Below are 26,776 nucleotides of genomic sequence, written 5' to 3' on the forward strand. Positions count from 1 at the left end.
CCTATTGAGGTATCCAGAAGGTTGCAGCCTAGTAAGACTTGGCCTGACCTGACTCTCTCCATGAACCGGAGGGTTTGACTGGTAGCTGGGCTGCTCTGTATGCAGTGATTCGATTTCAGTGAAAGAGCACTTAAATTCACAATCTATCATGATGCTTGATACCCTGTGGCATTTCAGCATGAGGAACAATTGTAAAAGGCACTACCAAAAGAAAACAATTCTATTCCTTCTTTTTCTTCCAAAGTTTGGATGTTAAGGTTAGTTCGTTGCTGTTCTTTCTGTATGATGCAGAATTCCTGTGCACTTGCACAGATTGCACTGAAGGGGTTAAAATCTAAGTTTTAGGTTTCTATAGGATGAAATTTTATTACAGGCTGATATGAACTTTTACATTTCTTAACAGATGTCAAGAAACAAAATAGGAGGTAGGAGTATCTTGACCATGAGTGCAAAGTCATTCTGGAGCTTATTCTGTGTTACCACTACACTTTCTGTCAATGGGCTTCTGACCAATACTCTCAGGGCACTTAGATGTTGTTTAATGGTATTACTAGCAGAAATTTTCTATATATTTCTGCAGAAATCGATTTTAGTGCTTTGCCTAAGGTAATTTAAGTAGTTGTATTGGAAAAACAGTTTTAAACTCTCATCAATTATTAACTTTCTGTAGGCCACCTTATGTGTATGTACTTTGCTGTACTTATACAGGTGGATATAAATAAAAGAATAATATGTAACATTTCATATTCTGACATGCTGAGTTTTGATTTTTTTTTTTTTTTAATGTATTGGGTACTTGGAACTTGTTCAGCAACAAATGAAATATAGGGAGCTGCTGGGAGAAACATGATGTGATTGATGAGTTTGTTATATTGTACTTGCTCTTTATCTTTCCTCTTTTTCCATCTTATTCCCATCCCATTTCCCACTGGGGTCTGCAGTGATTTTATACCTGTCACTTCTAAAGCAAGTTAGAAAGACCACTCATAATAAAATTTCTTTGGCTTGTTCCAGAAAGAAAGAGTTGAAGGAACAGATTTTTTATTTTTTTTTTCCCATGCAACATTTCAATCAGCAAGTTTTTCCCTTCTTTTTGGCAGTGACTTGAGACTTCAGAGGATTGTCATGAGGGTCTGAACAACTGCAGAATTTAGTCTTAGTGTCCTTCCTGTGAGTCTTCTGGATAAGTACAGTCAGACCCTGAATATGTTTGACTCCTGTCAAAGTCCTTTCTCACAGTCTTTCCCCAAATAAATACTGTTTTTCACAAAACTCTACTTTGATCTTTTGATCTATGGAGGATCCTTTTTCTTCAGCAGAACCTTTCTGTGACAATAATGAAAAGCATTCATTTCTATGCTAGATATAAGATAAAATAGCCAAACTCATGTCCAGGGAAAGAAAAGTTCTCTGTTTCAAACACAGGTTGCTGAGGGGATGGGATGGTTATGCTAGGTGTCCAAAGCAGGTTATTAACCACTCCAGAGCTAAAGAAGGTCTCCTCTGCATCTGATCTCAAGGGGAATACTACTGCCTTGGGGATGGGTGGCTCTGCTGTGCCTGGGGCTCTGGCCAGAGTAGGGCAGGCAGAGGACTTGAAGGTGACATTTCAAACCTGAAGAGAGGTTGGGATGTGCAGAAAAGCTTTGCTGAAAAAATCCCGCCACGGCTTTTCAGTACCCCTCAGAGTTGCTGTATCTGGCTGGGATTGTGCTCACGTGGCCATTCTAGTCATCTCTTTCTGAACTTGAACTCATTGTGTAGGATGAATTTTGGGCAAGTGGCCTTCTCCCATTAAGCTGGGATTGGGTTTTTCTTTTATTTTTGGAGCAGTTAGAGTGAGAAAACAGCTCTGACACTTTACATCCAGAATAGCTAAGCCAGGTAACTTGTGTGTTACTGTACAGCGAGATACGGTTTTTCATTTCCTCTGAAGAAGTAGCATGAAAGTGCAAGAAAAGTGGGCAGCAATTATAAACCTTGAACTTAATCTGAGATAGTTTGATTAAAGTTCCCCAGGCTCTCTAGGATTTTTTTTCCTCCCAAGGATATATATATTTATTTTTTTTTAATAAACATGCATTATATGATTAGGGTGTTCTGATTTAAAAAAAAATAGAATAATACAAGCCAACCACAAACTTTGTCAGAGCTGGAGGGCTGCAGAGAATGAAATTTCTGTTTGGGTTGATAGGAGACAGACCCCAAAGCATGGTGGTTTGCCTGTATTTTTAAATCCTGAACTTGTACGTAAAGTGAAAATTTGAAGCTTTTTTGGAGGCAAGGATATTTTGTAATATATCATCTTGGAGATACTGATAGGAAATCCTTTTGGTAGGCTGGCTGGCAGCCCAGCATGGTGGGGAGCCTGGGATCTGGACAGGCAGTTTCCCGGTCAGTTAGGGACCAAGGATTCCTCCAGACAATGCGGTCTGCTGAGGCAGTGAACTCTGCTTGATCAATCAACTGCTGTGCATGATCTTGTTCATGTCTGATAACACAGGCATATTTTGTACCTCTCTTCATCCTCTTTTACTCTCGAAGATTAATTCTGAGGAGGACTGGAGGAACCACATGCTTTGCAGTTTGGGAGTTAGTGATTTTTCTTAATTAAACTTCCAGCAGTGTTTCTTTCTCTGTGTGTTACATCTGGCAAAACTTTATCTCACTTATTTCATTGCGCATGCTCAAAATACAGGATTGTTTAGTATAAATGTCCCCACGCTTTCAGAGGCAGAAACACTGGTGGGAATTAGACCTTTATAACTGGAAGTGACTTACTGGGTCATCAAATTCTGTGTTCCCAGTATGTGTCAGACTTGCTGCTAGTGGTTCCCAGGAAAATCCTAACATACAAAGATAAAAATTCAAGTCCTGCTCAGTAACTTTGGAGGATTGCTTACTAGTACATCCAGGAGGAAAATAAGCTATCTGTGACTATACGTATCTTAAGTCATTATTTCCAACTTTTTACTGGGAATGATTGATTTCATTTCACACCTAAATAACCATTTATCAGCCTTTACTAGAAATACCTATTTTTTGGATGCAAGAACCAGAAGATAAATCTGATATGTATGTTGTATCAGGAAGGACATGTGAGATGCATAATACTAAATACCTAAGTCATGACAAACTGTCATGGCAAACTTTTATGGAAGTCATTTGGATTCTAGAATTTTAAATATGCAATTATGCTTCTTTCTTCTAATGTGAATGTCAATTTAACAAAGGTGGGCATCTTGTAGGAAGAGTGGTCTCTAGAACAAGTATGAAGCTCAAGTATGTTTCTTATTCTTCATTTTTCATCTTTTCTTCTGTTGTTCGTTTTGGTACTGTCGCTTTCAGTTTTCATTATTAGTCACTAAACAAGAATAAAACTCTACCTTTTTAGGATAAGTGAATAGTATACTAGAAATACATTTGCTAAAACTGTTGGTACAGCTCTTGGCAGGAGGATTTTGAAATGTGTCATCTTCCACCTACAGTCAGCAGGAACCTCAGTACAGATGTACTTCAGGAGCTGGATCTCTGTACCATCCAGGCTTTGAAGCTTGCCTGGGGAGGCGGGGGGCGGGGGCCGTGGAGGGAGACCGGTGCCTTTGTCCTGATCAGCCAGTTGGCTGGGCTGTTTTCGGAGAAGAGGTGAAAGGCATGTGGCAGGTACTGGACTGTGGCAGCACTGAGCCTTTAAAAATTGTCTTGAGTGTGTCTTTAGGGTATTTTGTATACATATGCAACTATTAGTCTTTAATCGTCCTGGTTTCAATTAAGAATACTTAGGAGAGGAACTGTTATTCCAGGTAAGTTGCACAGCACTGTACCCAAAGGAAACCTTTGGATTCATGGCACTGCAAATCATCAAGAAGCTGACTGGCACTTAAAAATATATGCATTATATATTAAAACCCAAGAATTTAAAAAAAAAAAATTAAAAATTAATTATTTAAAGTATTTCAAATATATTTTTAAATACGAAATTTTTTTAAAAAGCATGATTTGACTTTATATTTGTTAAGTTTACACTGTATATACTGTCCTGTCTGGCATGATAAAGCAGTTTCTGTGAATTGTAATGGGCACTTTGAAAGTTGTGGTTGATGATGTCTTGTGCATTTTTCATTGGCAGGTTCCAGTTGCACACTGTTTTGGGCCTCCAGGACATTACAAAAGAAAGTTTTGCACTGTGTGCAGAAAGTCACTGGAGTCACTTGCCTTTCGATGTGAAGGTAACTTAAAAAACCCTACTTGTATAGGCATCTGTGTGTTATCCAGTAGCATACACTTTGCTTACATTGCATACCCTGAAGGTATGTTTATACATACATACATATGCACTTACTATGTTTGAGAGATTTTTGGGTTGTTTATCATCCACTCATTGATTATAGAAATGTGTACTTCAGATTAAGGAATAATAAATAATTTTCAATAACCCACAGAATTTGTTAAATGTATATACTCTTTCATATTTCCTCCAATTTGCTTTGAGCAAGTCTGTGGTGTTGATGGTATGCAGTGAATCCATGCCTGAGACGTTCAAAGAGAAGCTATTATGGCAAAAGAGACTTCTTCTGTTGAGGTGATTTGTTTCTGTTTCCAGTGGAAGCTTTTGATGAAGGGAATCATCAGGTATTCATGTTTCTAAAACCTCACCCTTTCTTCAAAAGAGTGGAATATAACTTTTTTGAATTACAGGTCTCAGAGATCTGTTGCTTGTAATGGGGATGAGGTGCCTTCAATGGAAAGATATTTGAAAATATTATTTGTGAAAATAGTACTTCTCTGAGTGTTCTGACATGGATTCTCTGTAAAAACAGTAATTAAAGAAATCACCCAAACACCAGAATTATTATTTGAAATACATGAGTACTTGACTGATTTTGCCATGGGGCGACTTCTCCCTTGTCTCCCCTGTCTCGAATGTCTAGTAATTGTTGTTCAGTTGATGTTGTGAGGTTGAACAGAATTAGTATTTTAAAGGAATATTACCTGTGAATTGTTTAAAAAAAAGATAGTTTACTGAGAGAAGAACCAATTCTGTAAGGGTTTGAGATGCTTTCAAAATTGCTGTTATGCTAGAGATAACTTACTATGGTCGCCTATGTATATGTGTAGGCGATACGCTTCTCTTTGATCAGGGCATTTAGACTTACAATGGTGCAGTGCTTTTGTTTCTGCTTTTCTGTGGTGAGCTGCATAACAAATCTAAACTGTGTTCTTCTGACTAGTGGGAATCTGTCAATATAGTTACCATGCAAGTTGAATGGTTTGGTGGGATGGTCAAAGAGCTACAGATACCACAGAGTCTTTTATGATGATCTGTCTTAATAAGCCTCAGAACTTGTGTGGCAGGAGGTAAACATCGAGAATTTGAAAAGAAAATTTTTGCTAGCTATGTCCTCTTAACTCTTGAAAATAGCTTTAGTTTAGTGATGTATTTTAGTTAAAGCTTTCTAAATTTTGCTTTCATATTCTTACTCTCTTAATTCTACTGTATTAGCATTTTACCCATTGCAAGAGAATATTAATTTTTTCAAACGTTTCCATTTAAGTGTTCTTAAACAAGAAATGCATGAAATTGCATCTTATATTTAGGCATTACAAATGCACGGACATTTTTTTCCTGGTTAGTGAAGGTTCTGAATTGTGCTCCTCGCATGGATTAAACAGTTTTCTTGTTTTGCATGGTGTGACTTGTTTGCTGTCCTGTTTTCTGAATACCAGTAAGTCTTTAACTTGTTTCTCTATGCCTTTCCAAAATGTAGCTTAGAAAGGGCAGTTGAGGTTCATAAAATACACAAGATTCTTCCCTTACTCTTGAAAGAAATACTTTCAGAATTTGTTTTAGAAGTCAGCTGTTTTAAGCTGTAGAGCTTTTAAATCCAGATGGAGATGTTGAATGTTCTTTCTTTGTTTTGCATACTTCTAATGACTTAGTAGTACAAGTCTATTGTTGGTTATGATGTTCTCTTCTAACATTGAAATTTAAAGAACTTTTCCTGGAATCTGCTATAATTAAGATAGAAAAGAGGGTTAAGGTGAACTTACCTATTCTAAGCAAATGATTGACATCATTAGATGTACTTTTAAAATAATTGAAATAAGTTGGACTCTTCATACCTTACAATAAAATAAATTTTCTTGAAAGAAATTGAAAATTTTCAGACAAGTACTAAACGCTGTGGGTGCATGGTGGGGCATCTGTTCTAAGAAATGAGCATGCATGTATATTAACCCCTGGTGAGATAAATACACACAGTTCATTGGCAAAAATGACAATATTTGGACTCAAAATTCTACTAACAATTACTAATTACTTTGGATAGCTTTTTTGCTGTAGAATTCACTGGTAACAGTTGAACCTGGACTCATGATGGTGAGAGTTGCTCTCCCTTTTCTTTCTAAGAAGGGCTGGAAAGAAAAAAAGAGACCAAACATTTTTTAGTGTTGGATCCTTTACAGAAGTTTCTTATTAAGCATCAACTGAGAGTAGCAAATTTGCTGAGGAGGGAGGCAGTTAACATTTTAAAGGTTATTCTGACAAGTTTATGTATCTGAAATTAACTAGCTTGTTTTTTTGTCAATTATAAAGAGATTCACTGCACTTTCATGACTAGCTTGCGCAGAAAACTGTCATTCTGAGTTAAAGAATTGTGTAGATTATGGAAGGGCTGATAAAGATGAAAACTTCTCTTTGTAGGCCCTCTGATTTGACTTGATCTTTACATACTAAAAACTTCATCTTTCCTACCAGCAGGATATCAATCTTAAGGTTTTAACTCCTGTGACACTCCCACCCTTCCCCTGCACACATTTTCATATTAATTCTGAGTTGGGGTTGGTGTTAGAAGCAGCAGATGTGAATTAAACTAAGGGAAGAAAAGCCCACTGTGTTCTTAGGAAGTATAACAAAGGGCAGTGTGTGCCAGAATTAACAATAAAAAGCCCAACTCTTTTGTTAATTCCTTGAAGCCACAATTTGGTCTACAGAAACTTTTACCATTAGTGAGGGTATGACTCAAAAGCATCTAGCTTTCCCAGTAGCTGAATTGGCAAAACCATAAAATATTCCTGTTATATCTGTGAATATGGAGAAATGTGAGGTGGAGGAGGGACTGTGTCACACCTCATACAAAAAGTTCTTGAGCTCAGTGAAGACACACAGTATGGGGGAGCTGGATGTGAAAGCTTGTGGTTGACTTAGTAAGCCCTGTTAAAAAAGGCTGTGCTTTGGTGTGGTGGTAGATCATGGTCTTCTGTGGGCTTAGAATGAGAGAGTGTTAATGCTCATCGCCTTTCCTAGAGCCCAGAGTTATTTCAGGATAACATATTATTCTCTATGTAACTTAAAACTGTTTTCAAGAAACTTTCAGATAATGTGGCTAATTGTGCAGTTGCCTGCCACCTTCCAGGTTAGTCTTCAGATTTTTGCAATGTGCTTGGAGCAATAACCTGTTTGAGCAGAACAGAAAAAAAAATATTTGAAGAATTTGATGCTTGCCTCTTACTTTCGTTTACTCAACAAAAAAATCGGATGCCTTCCCAACGTACTTGTATACACAAGTCTTCAGAAAGCAGCTAGAGGAGGATCTCTTTCATCCTTCTCTGTCTGTGAGGTCCATAGAGAACTTTCCTAACTCTTGCAGTAATGAAGCTAGGTACTGAGATCTTTTAGATGTGTTTTGTTTTGTTTTGGTTTTTTTTAAATGATTGATCCTTTGCAGCCTAGCATTTTAACTGGGTTTTTTTGGGTAGATTCTCTGTTCTTTCACATCTCATGCTTCAAGTCAGCTTTTAAATAATGAAGGTACTTTATCCAAAAACAAGTTTGCCTAAAACTTTATAGGCCTCACTAAAATTTCTTACAGCTACAGTATCTAACAAGTATTTTGGAAGACAATGTTAAGCTTACTTAGGAGAGTATGCTGAAAAAATTACTGTTTTCCTTTTCCTGACATTGAAATGATGGTTTACCAGATGCAGACATAGCTTGGACAAATCTCTGAGATTAACATGCCAGTTTATTCTGGTCAGGTTTAAAATTAAATGCATTGAATGTCATCTGGCAATATAAAGGATTTATTTCCTGAGTAAAACATGCTTTCTGGCTGTTGCAATCTCCCTGAGAATGATGTTCTCCAGTCATTTTTGCATGTTCTGACGTCAGTGTGTGTCGTATCACTTTGCAAACATAAGCAAGTCCGTGTCAGTGCAGGCGTGCTACGTGGGTCAGTGGCTGATCCAGCCTCTGCCACATCTCCCACGGGACGCTGAGCAAGACAGGGCTCCTGGCTGTTCGTAGGAGTGGGGTGCTGCTGTCTTGCTGCTCTTTCGGTGGCAGTACCCGCTTCTTTGCTGGGGCTGGGAACTCAAATGCACCTCATCTCGTGTTTCCTTGTGCTTCTGACAGCTCCAGGGGTGGAGAGAGGGACTGTCCAGCAGAAAAGCACCTGCTGTTTTGAACCCACTCATGAAGTGCCTGCTTGCTTTGCAGTAGGGTTTGGAAAAGGGTTTGTAAAGGGAATGGAGTATTGCTTCAGGAAGACCATTACTTTACACTCAAGACTTGGTGGTATTTGGATGCAGGAGGACAACTTTCTTTCTGTTAATGCTTCTAACATTCAGTTTTTTTGGACTTCATTAAATCAAAGGAGACTTCAGGCACAATTATATTGGAGTAGGCAGCGGTTCCTGTGAAACTGAGACAAAGTTGTAATACGCCAAACAGTTGTTACAAATGGAGGAAATATGGCAAGTGCTTATGAACAAAATTAGCTCAGCCTTTCCTTATACTTGCTGCATCAGCTTCAGGCAAAGGAAGTAGAGCAACACACAGGACAATGCTGATAAACTTCTTTTATTGCCTGACGCATGGAAAAGAGCATAAAGGAAAGAAAGTATGGTGCAAAAGGGTAGTGGAGGAGTATTGGAGGGATGGAGAGAGAGCGGGAGGAACTGCAAAAAATGTGGGGTTTCCAGCTTAAAGAAGTTTTTTTGTTTTCATGCTTTTAGTTTGTGAGCTACATGTGCACACAGACTGTATCCTGTTTGCTTGCAGTGACTGCCGTCAGTGTCACCAGGATGGGCACCAGGAGCACGTAAGTGTGGATGCCTCTGCAGCAGAATGTGGTCATGCATTCTCAGTGTGAAAACATGGGCCAGAGGAGGGGGAGGAGTCTTGGCCTTATCTTTCGTGTGCTGCTAATTATCAAAGCACTTCTGCTGCTTATTGTCAGGCAAGGGAAATGTGTGGCTTCAGAATGTATCGCAGACAGTGAGATGAACTTAAATTCTGACATATTCCTGAAGCTTATTGAAGATGTGCTGAAAAGTCTGTGCAATGTATGCAGCGTCCTAATTAAAAACAAATAAGTCAAGTATCTTATCTAAAAATTTGCATTGCAGAAGCTGGCATGGAACTCTTTTTTTTTCTATATGTTGAGCTGTTGGCTGCACTGCATCCCTGTCAAACATTATCATATTCCTCAGGCTTCCTGCAGTCTGTCTAAGGCAAGACTGCCCATCTTCTCACTGTAAAATACGTCCGTAATACTGACCTGTCAGGGTTTTGTTTTGGTTTTTTTTTAAGAATATTGGGTTTGGTGGACTGTGAAGAAAAAGCATTATGTGATAGGTTTTTTGATAGTTTGATAAACTTATTTCAGGGAAATTTAAGTTGTTCAGGTTCGTATTTATAGTGAGAAAACACTTAATGTCCTACTCTGTGTTGCTGTTTCCTCAGAGCTGTTTGAACTGATGATTTTAAAGTTAGGTTGAAGATGCTTCTGTATCTGTTTTGTGTAACACTAAGTCATGACATGTTCCCCCAGGATACTTATCACCACCACTGGAGGGAGGGAAACCTTTCTTCAAGTGCTCGTTGTGAAGTTTGCAAAAAAACCTGTGGCTCTTCTGAGGTGCTCTCTGGCATGAGATGTGAATGGTGTGGCATCCTGGTATGTTGTGCTGTTGCATATATTTGTGGGAACCCTATATATATATGCACATGCTTATTTAAACACTTTATACGCATATACTTTATTTGTATACTTTATAAATATACATTATAAATACACTTCATTTATACACTTATATAAATAAATACATACTTATGTGTTAGATGAGAAATCTGATTTTTTAAATCCCCCCCATTAGTCATTAAAATGAGCAATTCTCACAATCAAATTTTACGTAAATCCAATGGAGTTAAAATTTAACAGATTCAAATCTATACATCTCTGCGTAGAAGCCTGCAGTTACTTTTTCTGTGTGAAATCAGAATTTCTTTCAGATCACATGAATTCTGCAAGGTCAAAGACTTACCATTGTAATATGCTTATTCCTCCTTCACTGTAGAATAGTTCTTAACCTGGGTCATTGGGGTTTTTTTAAGCTGTCAATATTGATTTCTGTTTTTCTGTTCATGTGATGCATGTTTAATTCCTGTGCAACACGATATGGTACCTGTCAATAATCTTCATGAAAGCCACAGCTTTTCACATACTGATACAAAGTCTGCTGTGTAGGTAACGATTGATCTGTACGCTCAATGCTACCTCTTATTGAAATATGAGGAAAGTGCAAAATAGCAAAAGTAACAAAGTAACAAAGATAGAGTGGGAACTGAAAAAGTATATGTAAGTAATTATTAATTTGCCACTTAATGCAGGATGAGGTACTCTATGTAATAATAATTTAAAATGAAACTCAGGTTATTCAGTATTTCAGGTATGATTTGAATAATTTAAATTTTTTAAAAAATATTATGGGTTTTGTATTTTTATTCCAATTCATAATGTCTGAGGTGGGAGGGGCTGTCTTTGAGAACACTCTAACAAATATAATGTATATGGCTACACATACAAAGGTATATGTATTCAGTAATGGCAGATGATCTCAACACAAGTATGAAGGCAGAAACTAGCGAGTCACGTTTTGGAATTAAACTCCGAACAGTGTTCTCTCTGAACCTGCAAGTGGGTACAGCTGTGTAATAGGCTATTGCTATTTTCAAGCTATTCAGTATAATCTGCCTACCTTTCCCACCTTCCCCAGAAAATATCTGTATAGAATAGAAGATCCAGGATTTGAGACCAAAACTTTAAATTTCTCTACAGAGCTGCATAAAAACCTTTAGTTTTTAGTAGAGCAGGTAGGTAGTTCTTGGAGTTTCTTCACGTTAAGACTTCCCGTTGTTGGTTATATAAAAACTGAATGGAACAAAGTGAAATCTTACGTGAAAAATGGGTTGCTCATTTCATGAAAGTGATTTACAAAAGGTCTATATGTGTCATAACCTGGGTTGTGCAATCCCAGTGCATATTTTGTTATAAACAAATTTGCTCTGTGTCTCACTAAGGTCCTAATTGATGCTTCTCTTTATAGGCCCATGCTGCTTGCTACATAATTGTCACACCAGAATGTACTTTTGGAAGATTAAGGAATATGATTCTTCCTCCAAACTGTGTGCAATTATTTTCTCGCAACTTCAGCAAACTGCATTGTTTTCGAATATCAGAAAATTTGCAAACAGAATCAGGTAACAGCTGTCAAAGTTGAATGCAACTAATTGATGAGCATGTTTAACCTAGTGTTGTAATTCACTGAAGCATATGATTGTTAATTTTCACTGGCTTTTGTGGCAATACTATAACTTCCTGCTACTTCTAAGACAGGGTAGAAATTTTTAAATACAGACTCTGTGTAAAATGCTGAAACTTCTGTTTACTATTGGAGGGCAATTTGAAAACTGTTCTTTAAGCACACAGAAAGTGGAAACCTAAAATCCAAAAACTTGCTTGGCAGATTAGTGTTATCATTGCTACAAACACGTGCTGATATACATGTTGGTTTTTATTTGGCATACCATGTATAGAGATATTTTTATTTGCCTCTGATTAAGCATCTGCCCTTTTAAGATTTCTGTGCTGAAAGGAACTCATGTATTTAGCAGGGTGATGTTCTGCTGCCATCTAGAGTGTATGTTTGTTTAACAGCTCTTTAGGAAAAAACATTTTTTAAGCTGCAGAGGTATTTTCTAATTTAGAATTTGATTATTATGTTCTTGTAAAGCCTTTCTTTTGGTGCTTGAAAACAATAGGAAGGCAAATAAAAGGATGGCAAAATATAGGTCATGGAGGTTAAATATTTGCTACTGCACTTTTCTCAACCTGACAGGTTGTTCTTGAACTTTCTGCTTTGAACATGCAGGTTTGGTTTTGGTGAAGGCAGTTGGTCACTAGCACGAGCTATGTGTTATGTGCAGAAGCTATAGCAGGAGTCCTGCTACTGCCTAAACTGCATGACCCTAAGTCTGTATAACCCTGATACACTGACGTGACCTCTAAAAGCGTGAAGGGCAAGGGTTTTGTTGGCTGGCATGTTTTTTTCAGAGAGTTATTTTTCTTTTTAATTTTGCTTGTTGGTGGGGAAAGGTGAATTACAACACATACTTGAAAGTCATGGAGTTCTTAATGCTTCCAATGTAAGAAATACCAGAAATAAACAATCTGGATGAGCTTGATTTTGCTGGAAGACTCGTTATGAATCTCGATTCAGGTCTATTGTTAGGTATTCTACAAGTGTCCCAAAGGCTTAAGTGAAGATAAAGTTGTATTATTATTAACAGAAGTTAATCACAAACCTTTTAAATAACCTCTTCAGGTGTGACTTTTCTGATGTTAACTAAGTTTGTCTTTTAAACAGTGGTGTGTTCTTTTAATATGTCAGACTTAAACTTTTTCCTTCTTTAACTTTTAAATTGCCTCTAAGGAAAAATTGAACGTGGACCACCTTTAGTGAAAGAATCCAAGGCTATAGCTGCACCTTCTAGTCTCTTCCTTCATTATTCTACATGGTGGAAGAGAAAGTTTTCCATTTCAGGATTTAGGCTATGTGTTCAGTGTATGAGTTCATGTTACACGTATTCAGGTTTTTTTTAAGTAATAATGTTTTTGCATTCCTTTAAAATGTATGGTTTTTACTTTGAATTGAGAGAAGCAGTACAGATCAGTCATTATCTGGTGGTCAGAAACAGATGCATGGGGAAGGAGAAATATTCAGTAACTTAATTTAGACAATTTCCAATGCTTTAATGTGACATGAAAAAAAAAATAAGAAAACCCACCACATTTGGAAAGCCAGAATGTGTTTTTATAGTGCTCAGTCTGCATATACCCAGATAAAATGTAGCAACTCCCTGAAAAATCTCCTTTCTAACAGCAGATCTCTTATCTGCTGGTCTGTGAGAATGTCTGCTCCTTGGGCTCAGCTACCTGCCGCACAGTGGGCAGTGGCCTCCTAGGGTGGAAGGGCTGCTGACCCCAGGGGTGCAGGGGCCAAGCCATGGGGATAATCCCCTTTCCTCTTGCTGCTGGTCCCAGACGTAGCTCTGAACTTGATGGCTGCCTCAGCACTTGACGTCTTCCTTGTTTCATGGTTAATAGGCCACGCTTGTGTCTCAGCACAAGGCATGGAGAATAATACTTGCGATATGGTACCTGCCTTGCAGTCTGCTGTCCATAAGGGATTTTATTCTGTCTTTCCTTAGCCAGTGATGGTATGTGACACTTGTTTTAGCAGCTTGGTCCCTAATGCTCAGGTACAAGTCTGGTCCCATCATGTGTGGCTCCTTGTTACACCATTCACATCCTACTGAGGCTTGCTTTAGGACCTGTTGCTGGAATTTTGCTGCTCGTAGTTGTCTGCTGGAGATGCTGTCTGCAGGTCCCTGCCAAAGGCATCAAATACCATCGCTACGCGGGACTTTCCCTGTGCCCAGATTCTTCCTTAAAGGCAGAGCTGGGAGTTGTGTTAAACTAATTCTCACATCATCCTGCATTGAGGGAGCTCAGTGTTCTGACCTGGTAGTCCTCCTTGTTACCCATGTTCGTAGAACAGAAATGCATCTTCTCGCAAAACCCCACTAGCTCCTGGCATGTGCTGAAAGTTAGCGAGACATGTCATGGGTCCAGCAGCTCCCTGACACTCCTCAGGATGTGTTTGAAGCTCTTCTGACCATGGACCAGCTTGGGACAGCTGCCCTGGGAGTTGCTTTGGCTTTTCCAGGGGGAGGCGTAGGCTTCAGATGGCAGATGTCATTACAGATTGCATGCGCGTTGGAGATGCTTCTGGGGAGCAAGGAGCATTCAGCTTTATTGGAGGATAATAACACTGATGTTCTCACTTCTGTGTGGCGCGTTGTGCAGGCACGCTCGTTCAGAAGTGGCATGCACTGAGGGTGCTCTTGTGTTGCGGCAGCTCACAAAGGGCATCGCTGTCATGTCCCACTCAAACGAGGGAGACGAGTGACTTAGATTCGTAAATCCCCAACAGAGTGGACAACGGTGAGACAAGTCTCAAAGCTCAGACATTCATTAATTTCCCACAATGTATTAATTGGATACACAATAATTGGCTAAGTATGTAACAAATTATGACAAGTGTGTTACCTAATGATAATAAGGAAAAAGGAAGAAAATGAAAGAAGAGAGGTAGAGGTAGAAATAGAGATCACTGGTCTGGGTTCCTGCATCAGTCCTGCTGAGGGTTCAATGATGCATTGTCTTCTTCACTTCACTTCACTTCACTTCACTTCACTTCACTTCACTTCACTTCACTTCACTTCACTTCACTCCTTCTTTCTTTCTATATCTCACTCCTCGCCCCCCCTCGATTTATACCCACTTTACTTGGGTCCGTCCCCTAGGTCAACCCACATACCTACATATCCCATGGATGGGGAGGGGTAAGGTGCTTCATGGGATGATGTAATTAGCATGATCTTGTTAATCTTCATTAGCATATGCAGGGGTGTCAACTTTAATATGCACTTTGCAGATAATGAAGCAAAGGTCGTTCACCAGACAGATGGCCCTTGAAACTTTACAAGATGCACCAGAGCAGAACCATCCTGCCTTCACAAGGCCTATCCAGCCCACCTTATCAGCTCCAAACTCCTCACTATCCACCTGTGATTATAGTTTCGTTACTTGTGAAGTGAGACATTTGTTGGCTCAGAGGGCTTTTGCTTGCCTCCCATCCCTTTTCTCTTTCTCAGGCTGTTTTGCTCAGTCTCTGTTTCTCACAGGCCTGTTTCTCTCAAGAGCTGTTTCAGAGAGTTACAAGTTGTTTCTCACAATCGCTCAGAGGAGGTCTGTGGTAGTCACCTGGATTAGTTAACTGCTGCAGGCACAGCTCTTCCCAAGCTGATGGTTGGGAAGTGCCAGATGACTTGTCCTAGACAAAGAATAAACACATCATTATTGACCTACTGGGGACTATTTGTCCAGATTAGCTTTTGCCACTGAGTAAATGCCAACATTCATTGAACATTTCTGTGCTGAAAGTGACTTTTCAAAACTCCTGGGCTACCAGGGGGAAGCAATGATAGGCCAGTTCTCTCCCCTTCCTCCAACAGACGCCTGTCTTAGTGTACTATTTCAAAAGGAGTTATTCTTTAGAATAGTATCAAGATGCTGTTAGTGTAGGTTTCCCTACTGTCCAGACTGAGGGAGAAAGAGTAATAAAAGATGTCAGCTTTTTCCCATTTAAACTTAGAAAAAGGGGAGGTTTGGGAGCAGTCAGGAAATCTTTCATTTCTTGTTGTATTTACTTACTCTTTTTTTAATTTGATTTTATCTGAAGTGAAATTCAAGAAGGCATTCAGCTGCCATTTATTTCAGGGTGTGTCTCAAGATCATATTGTCTAGATTTCTCTCCAATCTGAAACTTAATCTGTTTGTCTGACAACTATAACAGGGAAGGTATTTCAACCCTTCGATTAGATTTTAAAAATCCCAATCCAGAAACATTATATTGGTCTCTCTTGTAGTCAGTTGAAGCAGTACCCAAATATTTAGTAAATTACCTGGCCTCCAGTTCAGGACTCTGCTAAGTACCCTTCTTGACATGCTGCAATTCTGCTTCTTGGAAGGTTTTTCTGCATTAGGTTTCTGACTTCCCTAGTACCTGTTTTGCTCTGAAGAGCTGTCTTTACTGATTTTATTTTTTTCTCTCTTGGTTCGTGCTTTGATTTCCTGCTTTCTTGATCAACTTCAAGGCATAGTTTTTATAAAGCTGTTGCCTGGCTTATAGCTTTTGGGACCTTTGCATCCCGATGAAGACTGACTGGGAGTTTCAGTGGGTGGGAGTATGAATACTGTTATATGATCAGCACACTGGATTGGCTTATGTTGCACACTTCTACTACCCTTAAAGAAGAAAAAATGTCACGTCTGGATTTGCAGCAGTCTTCCTGTATGGACCTGAGTGTCAGGAATGAGAATGCAGTCAGGATGTTATCTTCACAGAAGCAAATGCAAATGTTAATAGCTTGTATTTTAATATTTTCTAAGTATTTTATGTGTGATTTTACAGGCTGTGTTGTTATCTGACATGTTAGCTCCTAGCTTTTAGTGAGAGCGGTGAGCTGCTGTCAAAGTCCTCTTCTGGAGTGCAGTAACTTCCTTCTCGTTGGGTGTCAACAAATCTGTTTTTCAGTTATGGAAATTATTTATATAATACCCACATTTCTGACTGGAAAACTGTTACTGCAATTCCTGGACTGATTTGGTATTTTAAAACTTAATGGAAAGCATATATACTTTAGTCACAGGCAAGCATTGCAACTTGAGAAAGGGATGAAATGCAGTACTTGGAATATTAAAGCTAATAATAGAATGACTTCAGGTATGCCTTCACTGTAGTTACATGACAATGCAGGTTTATTTTTTTTAATGGTGTTTTTATAGTATGGATTGTTATCATAAAAGAGACAGAAGAAGAAACAGTGCTTTTCTGACTGGATTCTTTTGTGTTAGCTTCTTTGATGGAAACCATCCTTAAATGATAAACACTTCTTTTTCCCCTCTAGTTCAAATTAACAAGACTCCTTTCTTAAAGTGTTTCTGTTTTCACAGATGAAGATGATGATGTTGATGGGTCAACACAGGGATCAGCAAAAGATGCCCAAATTTCAACAGATTCAAGTAAGCAGAATTTAGTAAGTGGTGAATAGTCATCCATTCCAGTCTTTATTCATATAATCATAACTTGCTTTGCCTTATGAAAAAATATTAAATGGCTGTTTTTCTAATGCTAGGTATCAATCTGAGGTCCAGAGTTTTGTTCCAACACATTTATCCAGGGTCTTACAAGTATCTTATCACTATTTTCCATGGGTAGATTGCAATAAGTGACAATCTGTTCATTACCCTGACAAATAGATCATTTCTCTCAACTTGGTAATCAAAGAAAAAGTATGGTGTTAATCCATCAATCCATAGATAAGTAACCAATTTAAAGGTCAGACAGTTTGTCTTTTCAAAGCCTTTTTCTTTTAACATAGCTGGATCCAAATCTTACTGAAGACACCAGGTGAATTTTTTTTTTTTTTTTTGCTTGGACATGTTGCAGTAAAAGTGTATGTATTCCTTTGCATCAGGATTGAGCTGGACCAGTTGCTGCTTATGCAGTTAAATTCTTACATGTATGGAGTTTTTTGGGGTTGGTATTAGCCAAACTCTTACTTTTCAGAAGATTAAGGCAAGAACAATTTAAGGGCATCCCACCCACTGTACCCGTATTAGTAACTAGAAAAACATTGTACTTGCTACCTAATGTAGCTGCATGGATTGTTGTAAAAACTGACATTTCAAATCAATAAATAGGACTTTTTCCTTTTTTAGCCTAAAATTCTTAGCGAATTAATAGGATAATTATGCAATGCTGTTTGGATTTTTAAAAAAATCCAGCTCAGTAAATAATTAACTCAGTTATGGAAGTGATATCAAGCATCCTCTTATTTCACATCTTAAAATTTGAAGCTGGTGTGTCTTAATGACTGCAAGTTATGATCCACCACTCTGCTCCCTTATTATGGGACCAGGCTCTGACTAACTGCTGTTTACCTAAGAAACTTTCGCTTTTTCCAGTGTTGTAAGTGACATAAGTGGTTGAATGTCAGGACTTTTATACTTTACCAGCTAAGGCTATTTCCCTTACTCATGACTGTCAGAGAGAGTAAATTATGTATCCAGATATTTCAGCTAGATTGGTTGAAGTACAGGACAGTTCAGCTTTAGACAGCCTTCCCAAAAGAAGTAAAAAAGATATGAAAATTGGGGACAGGGTACAAACGTCATTGTGTTTTTTGTTCATATACAGTGTCCCTCTGTGGACCAGAGAAAGCAGCAGTAGATGGTACATTTTCAAGGCTTGTGTAAAGAATTGGTATAGTGGCATTAAAACAAATTGCTTCCTCTTTAACACATTTTCATGAAACAGAAGTCAGTGTAGAGCCCAGCAGCATCCTGTCCCTTCTGTGACTGAGCACAATGAAGGTCCGTTAGTGGGAAAGTGTGTGTGTATATACATATCCCTATTCTGATACATATATATATATATACACATGTGTGTGTGGCTGTGTGCATGTATGTGTGCATACATATATGCACACAGACCCCCTCCCCTCCTAGGTCTTTTGGTGGACCCCCAGCCCCCACAGTCTTCCCAGCAGTCATCCTGAACCTCCTGGTCTCTCCAGTAGTCATCTCCATGAGATGCCTCACTCAGACATGGATGCACACATGGCTCCCAGGCCACTTACCTTGCGTGTCAGTGAGTCCAACCTAATGTTTGCTGGTGCTGACACTACAACTGTCACTCTGGTTGCTGGCACCATGGACACACGGGTCCTGCAGTCCTGCTTCAGCTGCTACATTCAGAAACCCGTATGCACATATGCATGCAAGAGTTGAAACCACACCCACAAAAAGAGTTGGAAATAGCATTTAATGAGAAAACAGGACAGACTGTACTGCTCAGGTGCAGGGCATGGGCTGGCAGGCGCACCAGTCAGCAACCTCTTTACATGTCACCAGCTTCTTTTACCTCCTTATCCCTCTGTTTTCCCGTACTCATTCCTCCACAAACCACCTGGATCCCTCCTTTCCCCTGCCTTTGGTTTGTCCCCTAAACATCCCCTAACACCTCTTGTACAATCCCAGAAGGCTCTTCCCATGCATTTCAGAGCGCCCCACATCCTGAGTGACCTCATCAGTTGGTGAGGTGACCCACAGAGCTTCTGTACACTCACCTGGTGGGTGCTAGCCCCAGCCCATGGGGCTGATGCCCTTCCAACCAGGCAGGGCATGGCTTCTCTGATAACTTCTCTGACAAAGTTATTGGGGTTCACCTGCCAGCCATTGTGCTTCTGTGTGTGTGTGTAGTTATACCCTATCTAATTAAACATGACAGAGGCATGGTTGTAGTGCCTACATGTCTCTGGGTAATACCATTTGTGTAATATGGGTCGAGAGTGTGCTGCTCATTAGCTTCTCTGTGTTGACTGAGTACATCTGCCACATCTTTTGGGATGTTGCCATGCTTTCCCTCAGGAGTGTCTGAACTGTATTATATACCAGAATAGCATAGCTTTTCTTAATTCCAGCTCTCCATGTTTTACAGATGCGTATTTTTAAAAACAGTGAAAATAAGTCAGAACAAATTGAATAATACTGACTTGTAAAGACTTGCTGTTCCATAGGAAGGAAGCCAATAACAAAGGATGCAAAGTCTGTAGATTAATACTAGAAGAAAATTTGGATTAGTCCCTTTTGTTCCTTTGCATTATAGTAGGCTTGTTGAGTGAAGTGTAAAGTTAGAAGATTTAAGTCTTAATTTTGGGAGCTTAAATATGTTAAATCAGCCATGAAATTTACCCTACCAAGATACTGAAGCCAAAAGCACAAACACAACCCTACACTTTTTGAGGTGATAGATCTAACAGGCTCACGGAGCAGGTTTGGGAAAGAACTATAAATCCTTGTGTCCAATACCATGAGCCAGCTTCTAAGGACTTGTCTACACAGTGAACAATTAACTTGAGGAGGACTGAACGTTACAAGGATAACAGGATAAACATAACATGGATTCCCTCATTAGTGTAGTTAGTTGTATTGCCTGGGGAAGGAGTTGAGCCCCAAAGTCCATTTTCATACTGAAATAATTCTTGATCGTTCTGGGAATATATAACTGATAAAGCTGCCCTGTATTGACAGATGTCAGGTAGCTGGGTGTGGAGGTAAAGAAGGGGATTAAAAGTGCTTCTTAGGGGTGGCTTTCAGGAGTGTGTGTTGTCTGTCCTTTCTGAGATGGAATGTTGAACTAGGGTTCAACCAACAGATTATTCTCATTTTCCTGGAGACAGAATTCATTGGTCTCAGCTAAGATGCAACCACAGATGTAAGATGCCAAGCTTCAAAAGTTAAAGGCAAACTTTTGAAAATCATTCCTATTATTTCATGGTAATATGAAGACTTAGTGGAGGGGGGAAAAAAGAAAAAGTTGGTTTGTTTTATATATGCAACAAATGAATCCCAGAGGAGCTATCTCAGTAACTCCTGAAATACAAAATGAGTGATTAAGAGCTATTACTTATGTGATAATCTGCAGGAATCATGAAAACACATTAGATTCTGCCCTAATTGCTTGCCAGGAATCAATAAAAGCTGAGGATACTTGACTACTGTATAGCAAGGCCTGGGCAGCTTTTATTGATTTTAAAACTTATTCCTCGTAGATAGTGGTTGAGGGATGTTGCTTCTCCACATCCTTAACTTCTTTCCTCACAAAAGCTTCTGTTCAGTGGCACTTCAGGAGATACTCATTTACAAGTTGAATTACTGTACCTGGTGTCTTGCTGAAAATGTTTTTACCCTAAGACAGTTTGCTACACCTGCATTTGAAGGTATTTTGAAAAAGAGGATTATGCTCAACTGTGTTGAATGAATTAGTGCCTTAAGTGCTGGCAGAGGTTGTGTATTTTCTTTTCTTGGCTGAACTGCCTGTAACTACTGGGAAAAGAAAAATGAGTGTTCTGAAAAATCACACATTACTTTTCTTTTGCTTCACTTTCCCCATTGTGCGTATCTTCCTTTCCACTCCTTCCCTCAACCCCCTTCATCTGCCTTTTCTGACACTTGATATTGCACACTATTGTTTTCACTTCTCACCAAGTTGTGTTTTGTGCTCTTCTCCAATTTGTCTCTCCCAGTTGTCGTCCTTCCCCAAACACAACATTTACTCCCCAGTGTTGCTGCCCCTTCGGCTTGGTTCCCTTTCAGTCTGCCTGTCCCTCTCTTGTTCCCTGAATCCCTTCCCCCTCATTCTTGACGTGCCATACCAGTTGGTAGTGAAAACATTGGCTGCTCTAGATGTCTATTTCAGGAAGGCTAATGCCTCTTCTTAACTACTTCCTGAAAATGTAGAGAGATTTTATGGAAAATCTCTTCAAGAAGAAAGGTTGAAAGAATCCTCCTGTAGTTCTGTAGCATCATTGCCAGAAGGCTATGGAGAAAGATTCGCAAATGTTATTAGCTAGTGTTAATTTATTCCCTGCCTTACTGGTCCTTATGTCAAGGCTTGTCAGATCAAAAATTTAACCATAGATACTTAAGTATGACATGGAGATCCATGCTTTTTGGTTTTTTTGTGTGATTATGCATTCTCTTTGCTTTAACATTCTGCTAGTCTTGATGCTTGTGTACAGTTCCTCAATAGCAGCCCACTGAAAATTTGCGCTGACACATTTCAAGAGGTATATTGAGGGCTCAAGAGACTTCCTGGCTGTGTGTGTGTGCAACCCATTTGTCAGACAGGGACATGTGAAGAGTGAAGGGCATGGTCCTGACCTAGGAGTGTCTCCGCTCTGTGAGCGTGTCTCAGCACTCACTGGCTGCATTTGAAATGTCTGCTTCAATGTGTGCCCATCTTCTGTAGGACAAAATGCAGCCATCAGGAGAAAACCCTCTCTAAGGAAGTTTTAGAGGAGTCTTAGGAGAGAAATGGGGGCTGCGGTGCTGTCAGCAAACATACTTTTCACAGCATGTCCTTCCACAGCCCCACTTTTGCCAGCTCAGGTAGCTGTTCACGTGTTGAGTAAGGGAGGTAAAATGTTCTTATATTAGATAGACCCAAGTCATTGGCACAGGGCTTGCTTATGTCTTGTCCCAAACCTGCTGACAGTGTGGAGGAGATGTTCACTGTAATTCTGCAAGCAGGAACAAACTGTTTTCAGGAAGAAGCAAAGACACCATGTGTGGATGTGAGGGATTTTTCCTCTAAAGATACTTATGAAAATGTTCGGGCTTCATGAAAAAGGTCATTGTACTCTGCTCAAACTACTTACAGCTAACTAAGCATGTCACATGTTCCTTTGAAATATGATTTAAATAGATTTGGAGCCTTAAAGTTAGAGGGAGAAGCAGTGTAAATCAGATCAAGTGGTGATACATATGGTATATGCTTGGAGAAGTTCTAAAAACCACGCTGGAGAAGAATGGTGAAGAAGTGGCTACCAGTATTGGATGATAGCTATTAACACAGCTTGGTGCTTCAAAACTGTCTTGGAACTAGGGGGATTTGAGCTGCTCATGAAAACAGGTTCAGGGAAGTGACACACCTGCAAATGGCTCTCCTGGAAGAGGAACAGCTGGGGAAAGGAACAGTCTGGGTTTCTGAAAGACTGCAACACCAATAAAAGAAATAATATACAATTCTTACCTACTCTATTGCTGCCTTGTAAGTTGTGAATAGTAATACTGAAACAACCCAAAATTTGGCAGTCCACACTGTTGTAATTTGAAGTAGCAGTCACTAGAGAAGGAGAGCAGAAAGCACGTGGACAGCACAAGTTTTGTTGGGGAGAATGGTTCTTAGTAAGCGGTGTTGCTAAAATCTAGTATTTTAAGAGTAAATGCCACCAACATGTTTAGTGTAGGCCTCTAGCTTTCTTCAGTGGCAGAAACATTCAAGACTACGTCATTTTCCTTTCTGTGCCACAAGCCGCACATAAGTCTTTTCAGAAGCTATGTCCTGTCTGTGGGGATTTGGAAGTCAAAGGTCATGAGCTTTGGACTCATCAAATGCTGTTTATCCTTTTCCCAAGAAAACTTGATATCTTAGCCTCTGAACTAAAATTCCATAGTTTGGTAAATTATGCCTGGAGCTGACCTTTTTGTAGTTGTTTTCCCTTGAAAAGCATAAACATGAAGAACAGGTTTTTTTCAACTCAGTATCCTATGATAAGAAAAAAAGTAATGTGTTTTTTCGGGAAAAAGTCCTGATACTGTGTAGTCTGGTCCATCAGGAAAAGATAAAAGATGTTTGGCAGTGAAGTGTCAATATTATAAACCAGCAGTAATTTCCTTAAATACCAAAATTTGTTATGTGCATCTGTTGCATATTAGCAAGTTTTTTTATACTAAGTAGTGGTATGTAGACTTCACTTCTATAACTGGATCATTTTCTAATATTTAAAAATTGGAACAGGAGGGAGAAAGAGCTTTAACTAGCTTTGAAAGTGATTATAGTTGAGCTTCTTTCCAAGGCTAGTTAGACAAATCAGACTGGCATAAGACACCCCTTAACTTTCAGGTTGTGGATGAACACTTGAATGAATTGGGAAGGGGTTTTCTGGATGACTAATTGTGGTCAAATAAGTACCTGTTTGTTCTTTTGTTAATGTGTTGCCAGAAGCTCACGTGTAAGAAAGCCATCTTTCATCAGGTTGCAGTGAAAGTGTCCCCTGTGAAGAAGACAGTGACAAAATTAAACATGATTTTTTACTGATAAATTGAGCTTGTTTTGTACAACGGATAACCAGATTACCTTAAGGAAATAGGGACTGAGCATGCTGTGTGTATTTAGCTAAGAAATGCAGTTGAGCCTACTTACTACTGGTCTGTAGATCTAAACTCCTCCTTGTAAAACGATTTATTTTAAGAGTCAAGCCAACTTTTTGCAACATTTGGCTGGTCTTAAGAAGTAGAGCACTCATTAAAAAAACCTGCAGTTAAAATTGCTAGGGATTCTCTCAGGCCAGCTAGTATCTAACAAGGGCAGACTACAAAGGCAGATCAAATGAAATCAAGTACTAAAACTTGGATGAATGTTTTTATTCTCAGATGGTTGTCTACCCTCTGGATTGCTAGAGAAAACAGTAGAGATTTTGATAATGTTGTGAAAGTTCATACTCAGAACATTGGCGGTGCTGTCAGTAACCAGTGTTTGCTGTGTTTTCTCAAGTTGTGTTACCCCTAAAGAAGGTCACCTAGGATACATTGTGACTTTTGGTTAAAATTTGTCTATGCTAAAGTCACTGTGGAGATCACTCTGAGAGAAATCTGTTTCTAAAAGAATTTTACTTTTTTTGACATAAATCCAGAAGGAGTGGCTTTCTGACATGTGCTGTAGTCTCAGTGCAATGACAGTAGAGTTTCAAGGATACTTTAGAAGTGAGAGTTGATCATATTTAAATGTTCTTCATAGTGTAACTAAAAAAAATTTGGCAATGACTAAGTTGATAATTGGAAAACTGAAAAGCCAAATCCACCTGATAATACTTCTCATATTAGAAAAAATACTTGAAAAGTTCTGATGTATTGTATTATACATCCCAACCTCTCTTCACCAGTAGAATAATTCACTCTCCCTTGCTGTAAAGAGTGTACATTGTATGTGGAAATTGTGATTATTTGTCTTAAACAGATGTTGTAAAAGGTTTCAGCTAACTACGCTCAAAAGAGTACTTGAGGCATAGTCATGCAGGGAAGAAGAAATCAGAGCTACACTTCCAGAGTTCATTCTTCTTGACAGGAGCCAGAAGTAAACCTGCAAAACCAGAAGCCCAAAGATCTGTCATGTTGTGGATACTGTTTAGAAAGGCAGTAATTTTTGCTTCTTCAATTTGACTTTCATATAGTATTTCAGTTCTTTTGCTTCCTGCTTATCCCTTTATTCTTTCACATCAATTCCTTAAGTGAAAACCAGTAACAAATGGTGTCCTCAAGGGTCTGTACTGGGACTAGTGCTATTTATTATCTTCATCAATGACAGATAGTGGGATTGAGTTTTTCCCTGAGTGTCGGGATGGACAATTCTTGAGATTGGAGGAGGCAGTCCTTGAAATTCCACTACCTCTTCTTGTCACCGAAATTGGGAATAAACCTCTTAATACCAATGTAGCATTAGGAAGCAGGCATTCTCTTTATTGCAGCACTGAATGCATGGGGGATCGCTCCACCTAACATGCATGCCGAAAGACAAAGGCACGCTCAATTTATACAATAAAACAAATAAATACTCGTGCAATTTCCGAGAAGTACCTGCCCATTTCCAGAGAATCTAATGCATATGTTAATATATAGCAGAAGTGTACTAAAATTTGGGGGAGGGTCTCTGAGGGGTTCCATGGGGCTTTTCGGTGGTCTGTGGTGGTCCCTAGTGGTTGTTGAAGAGGTGTCTCTTAGTATCCGTTCCATGAACTCTTGAGTCTTTCTTTCATATAAGGTCTTGTCTTGGCTTATCGCTCTGTAAAGTTTTTCAGGTTCATTATCTGGTTTCCACAGGTGTCTGCTCATTTATCTGCCCTCCCCAGGATGTACCCATGACAGTTGCAAAAATGATGTCCTTGGGTGCATTCTTGTCTGTGGCCACTTATAGCAATTTTGACCTTGGGTGCATTCTTACCTGAGGCCCTTTACAACATTCTCTTGAGGACTGTATCCCATGGGAGTCTTCCAAGCAGATTCCTGAACAGGTCAAAGTCTGCTCTCCTGAAGTCCTGGCTTGTTGATACTGCTATTTGCTTTATTGCTCTCCCTTCACAGAATCATAGAATGGTTTGGTTTGGAAGGGACGTTAAAGATCATCTAGTTCCAACCCCCCTGCCCCGGGCAGGGACACCTTCCACTAGACCAGGTTGCTCAGAGCCCCGTCCAACCTGGCCTTGAACACTGCCAGGGAGGGGGCAGCCACAGCTTCTCTGGGCAACCTGTGCCAGTGCCTCACTACCCTCTCAGTGAAGAATTTCTTTCTTACATCTAATCTAAATCTCCCCTCTTTCAGTTTAAAACCGTTACCCCTCATCCTATCCCTACACTCCCTGATAAAGAGTCCCTCCCCACCTTTCCTGTAGCCCCCTTTAAGTACTGGAATGTCGCTATAAAGTCTCCCCGGAGCCTTCTCTTCTCCAGGCTGAACAACCCCAACTCTCCCAGCCTGTCCTCATGGGGGAGGTGCTCCAGCCCCCTGATCATCTTTGTGGCCTCCTCTGGACTCACTTGAGCAGGTCCACGTCCTTCTTATGTTGGGGGCCCCAAAGCTGGACACAGTACTCCAGGTGAGGTCTCATGAGAGCAGAGTAGAGGGGGAGAATCACCTCCCTTGAGGTCAGACACCATGTACCTGAGTTTCAGGTGGCTCTAGAAGCCTAGCAGAACATCACTGAAGTGTCCTTGCAAAGCAGTTACTCTCTGCAGCCTTTCCTCATAATGTGTCAGTGCAGCATTGAAATACCCAATGATGAACATTTCTGCCTGGGATTCTAGCTTGCTTTTTTCAGCCATCAGTTAGGGGTGGTTTGGTTTTTTGCTTCTCCAATCCTAGCTCTCCTTTTTGATTCTTCTGTGACAAATGGTAGTTTGCTAATGTGGTTCTTCAAACCTAAATGCCAATATTATTTGAGAGCAAAAGGCTTGCAGTACTTTCTGCCATACTACAAAGTATTTCCAAGCCGTAAGAGAAAGATGGAAGTAGACTCCAGCATGTGATGTGTCTCTCCTTTACAATATGTATTAACACACTGCATGATTAACCAGTTGTGTGGACATTACAGCTGATGTATGTGGCTTTCAGTTAATATTTCTAACATTTCAAGTCTGCAAGTGATAGCTTCTAGTGATTTTATTACTTTATGATGAATGCAGTTACA

General features: G+C 39.5%; 1 protein-coding gene across 3 annotated transcripts in view; it reads left to right on the plus strand.

The window, feature by feature from the left end:
* The window catches only part of DGKQ (diacylglycerol kinase theta), a 97,609-nt gene that overhangs the window by 30,529 nt on the left and 40,304 nt on the right, over positions 1–26,776 (plus strand). For all 3 annotated transcript variants that reach the window (XR_012621583.1, XM_074812226.1, XM_074812228.1), the window contains exons 3-7: positions 4,130–4,229; positions 9,016–9,101; positions 9,834–9,959; positions 11,389–11,542; positions 16,923–16,991. Coding sequence is in view for 2 of the 3 variants with exons in the window: in XM_074812226.1 (XP_074668327.1) it covers positions 4,130–4,229; positions 9,016–9,101; positions 9,834–9,959; positions 11,389–11,542; positions 16,923–16,991 (535 nt within the window). In the remaining variant the exon portion in view is untranslated. The remainder of the gene's footprint in view (positions 1–4,129; positions 4,230–9,015; positions 9,102–9,833; positions 9,960–11,388; positions 11,543–16,922; positions 16,992–26,776) is intronic.

This window comes from Strix aluco, chromosome Z (genome assembly GCF_031877795.1).
Source record: "Strix aluco isolate bStrAlu1 chromosome Z, bStrAlu1.hap1, whole genome shotgun sequence".
Taxonomy (NCBI): Eukaryota; Metazoa; Chordata; class Aves; order Strigiformes; family Strigidae; genus Strix; species Strix aluco.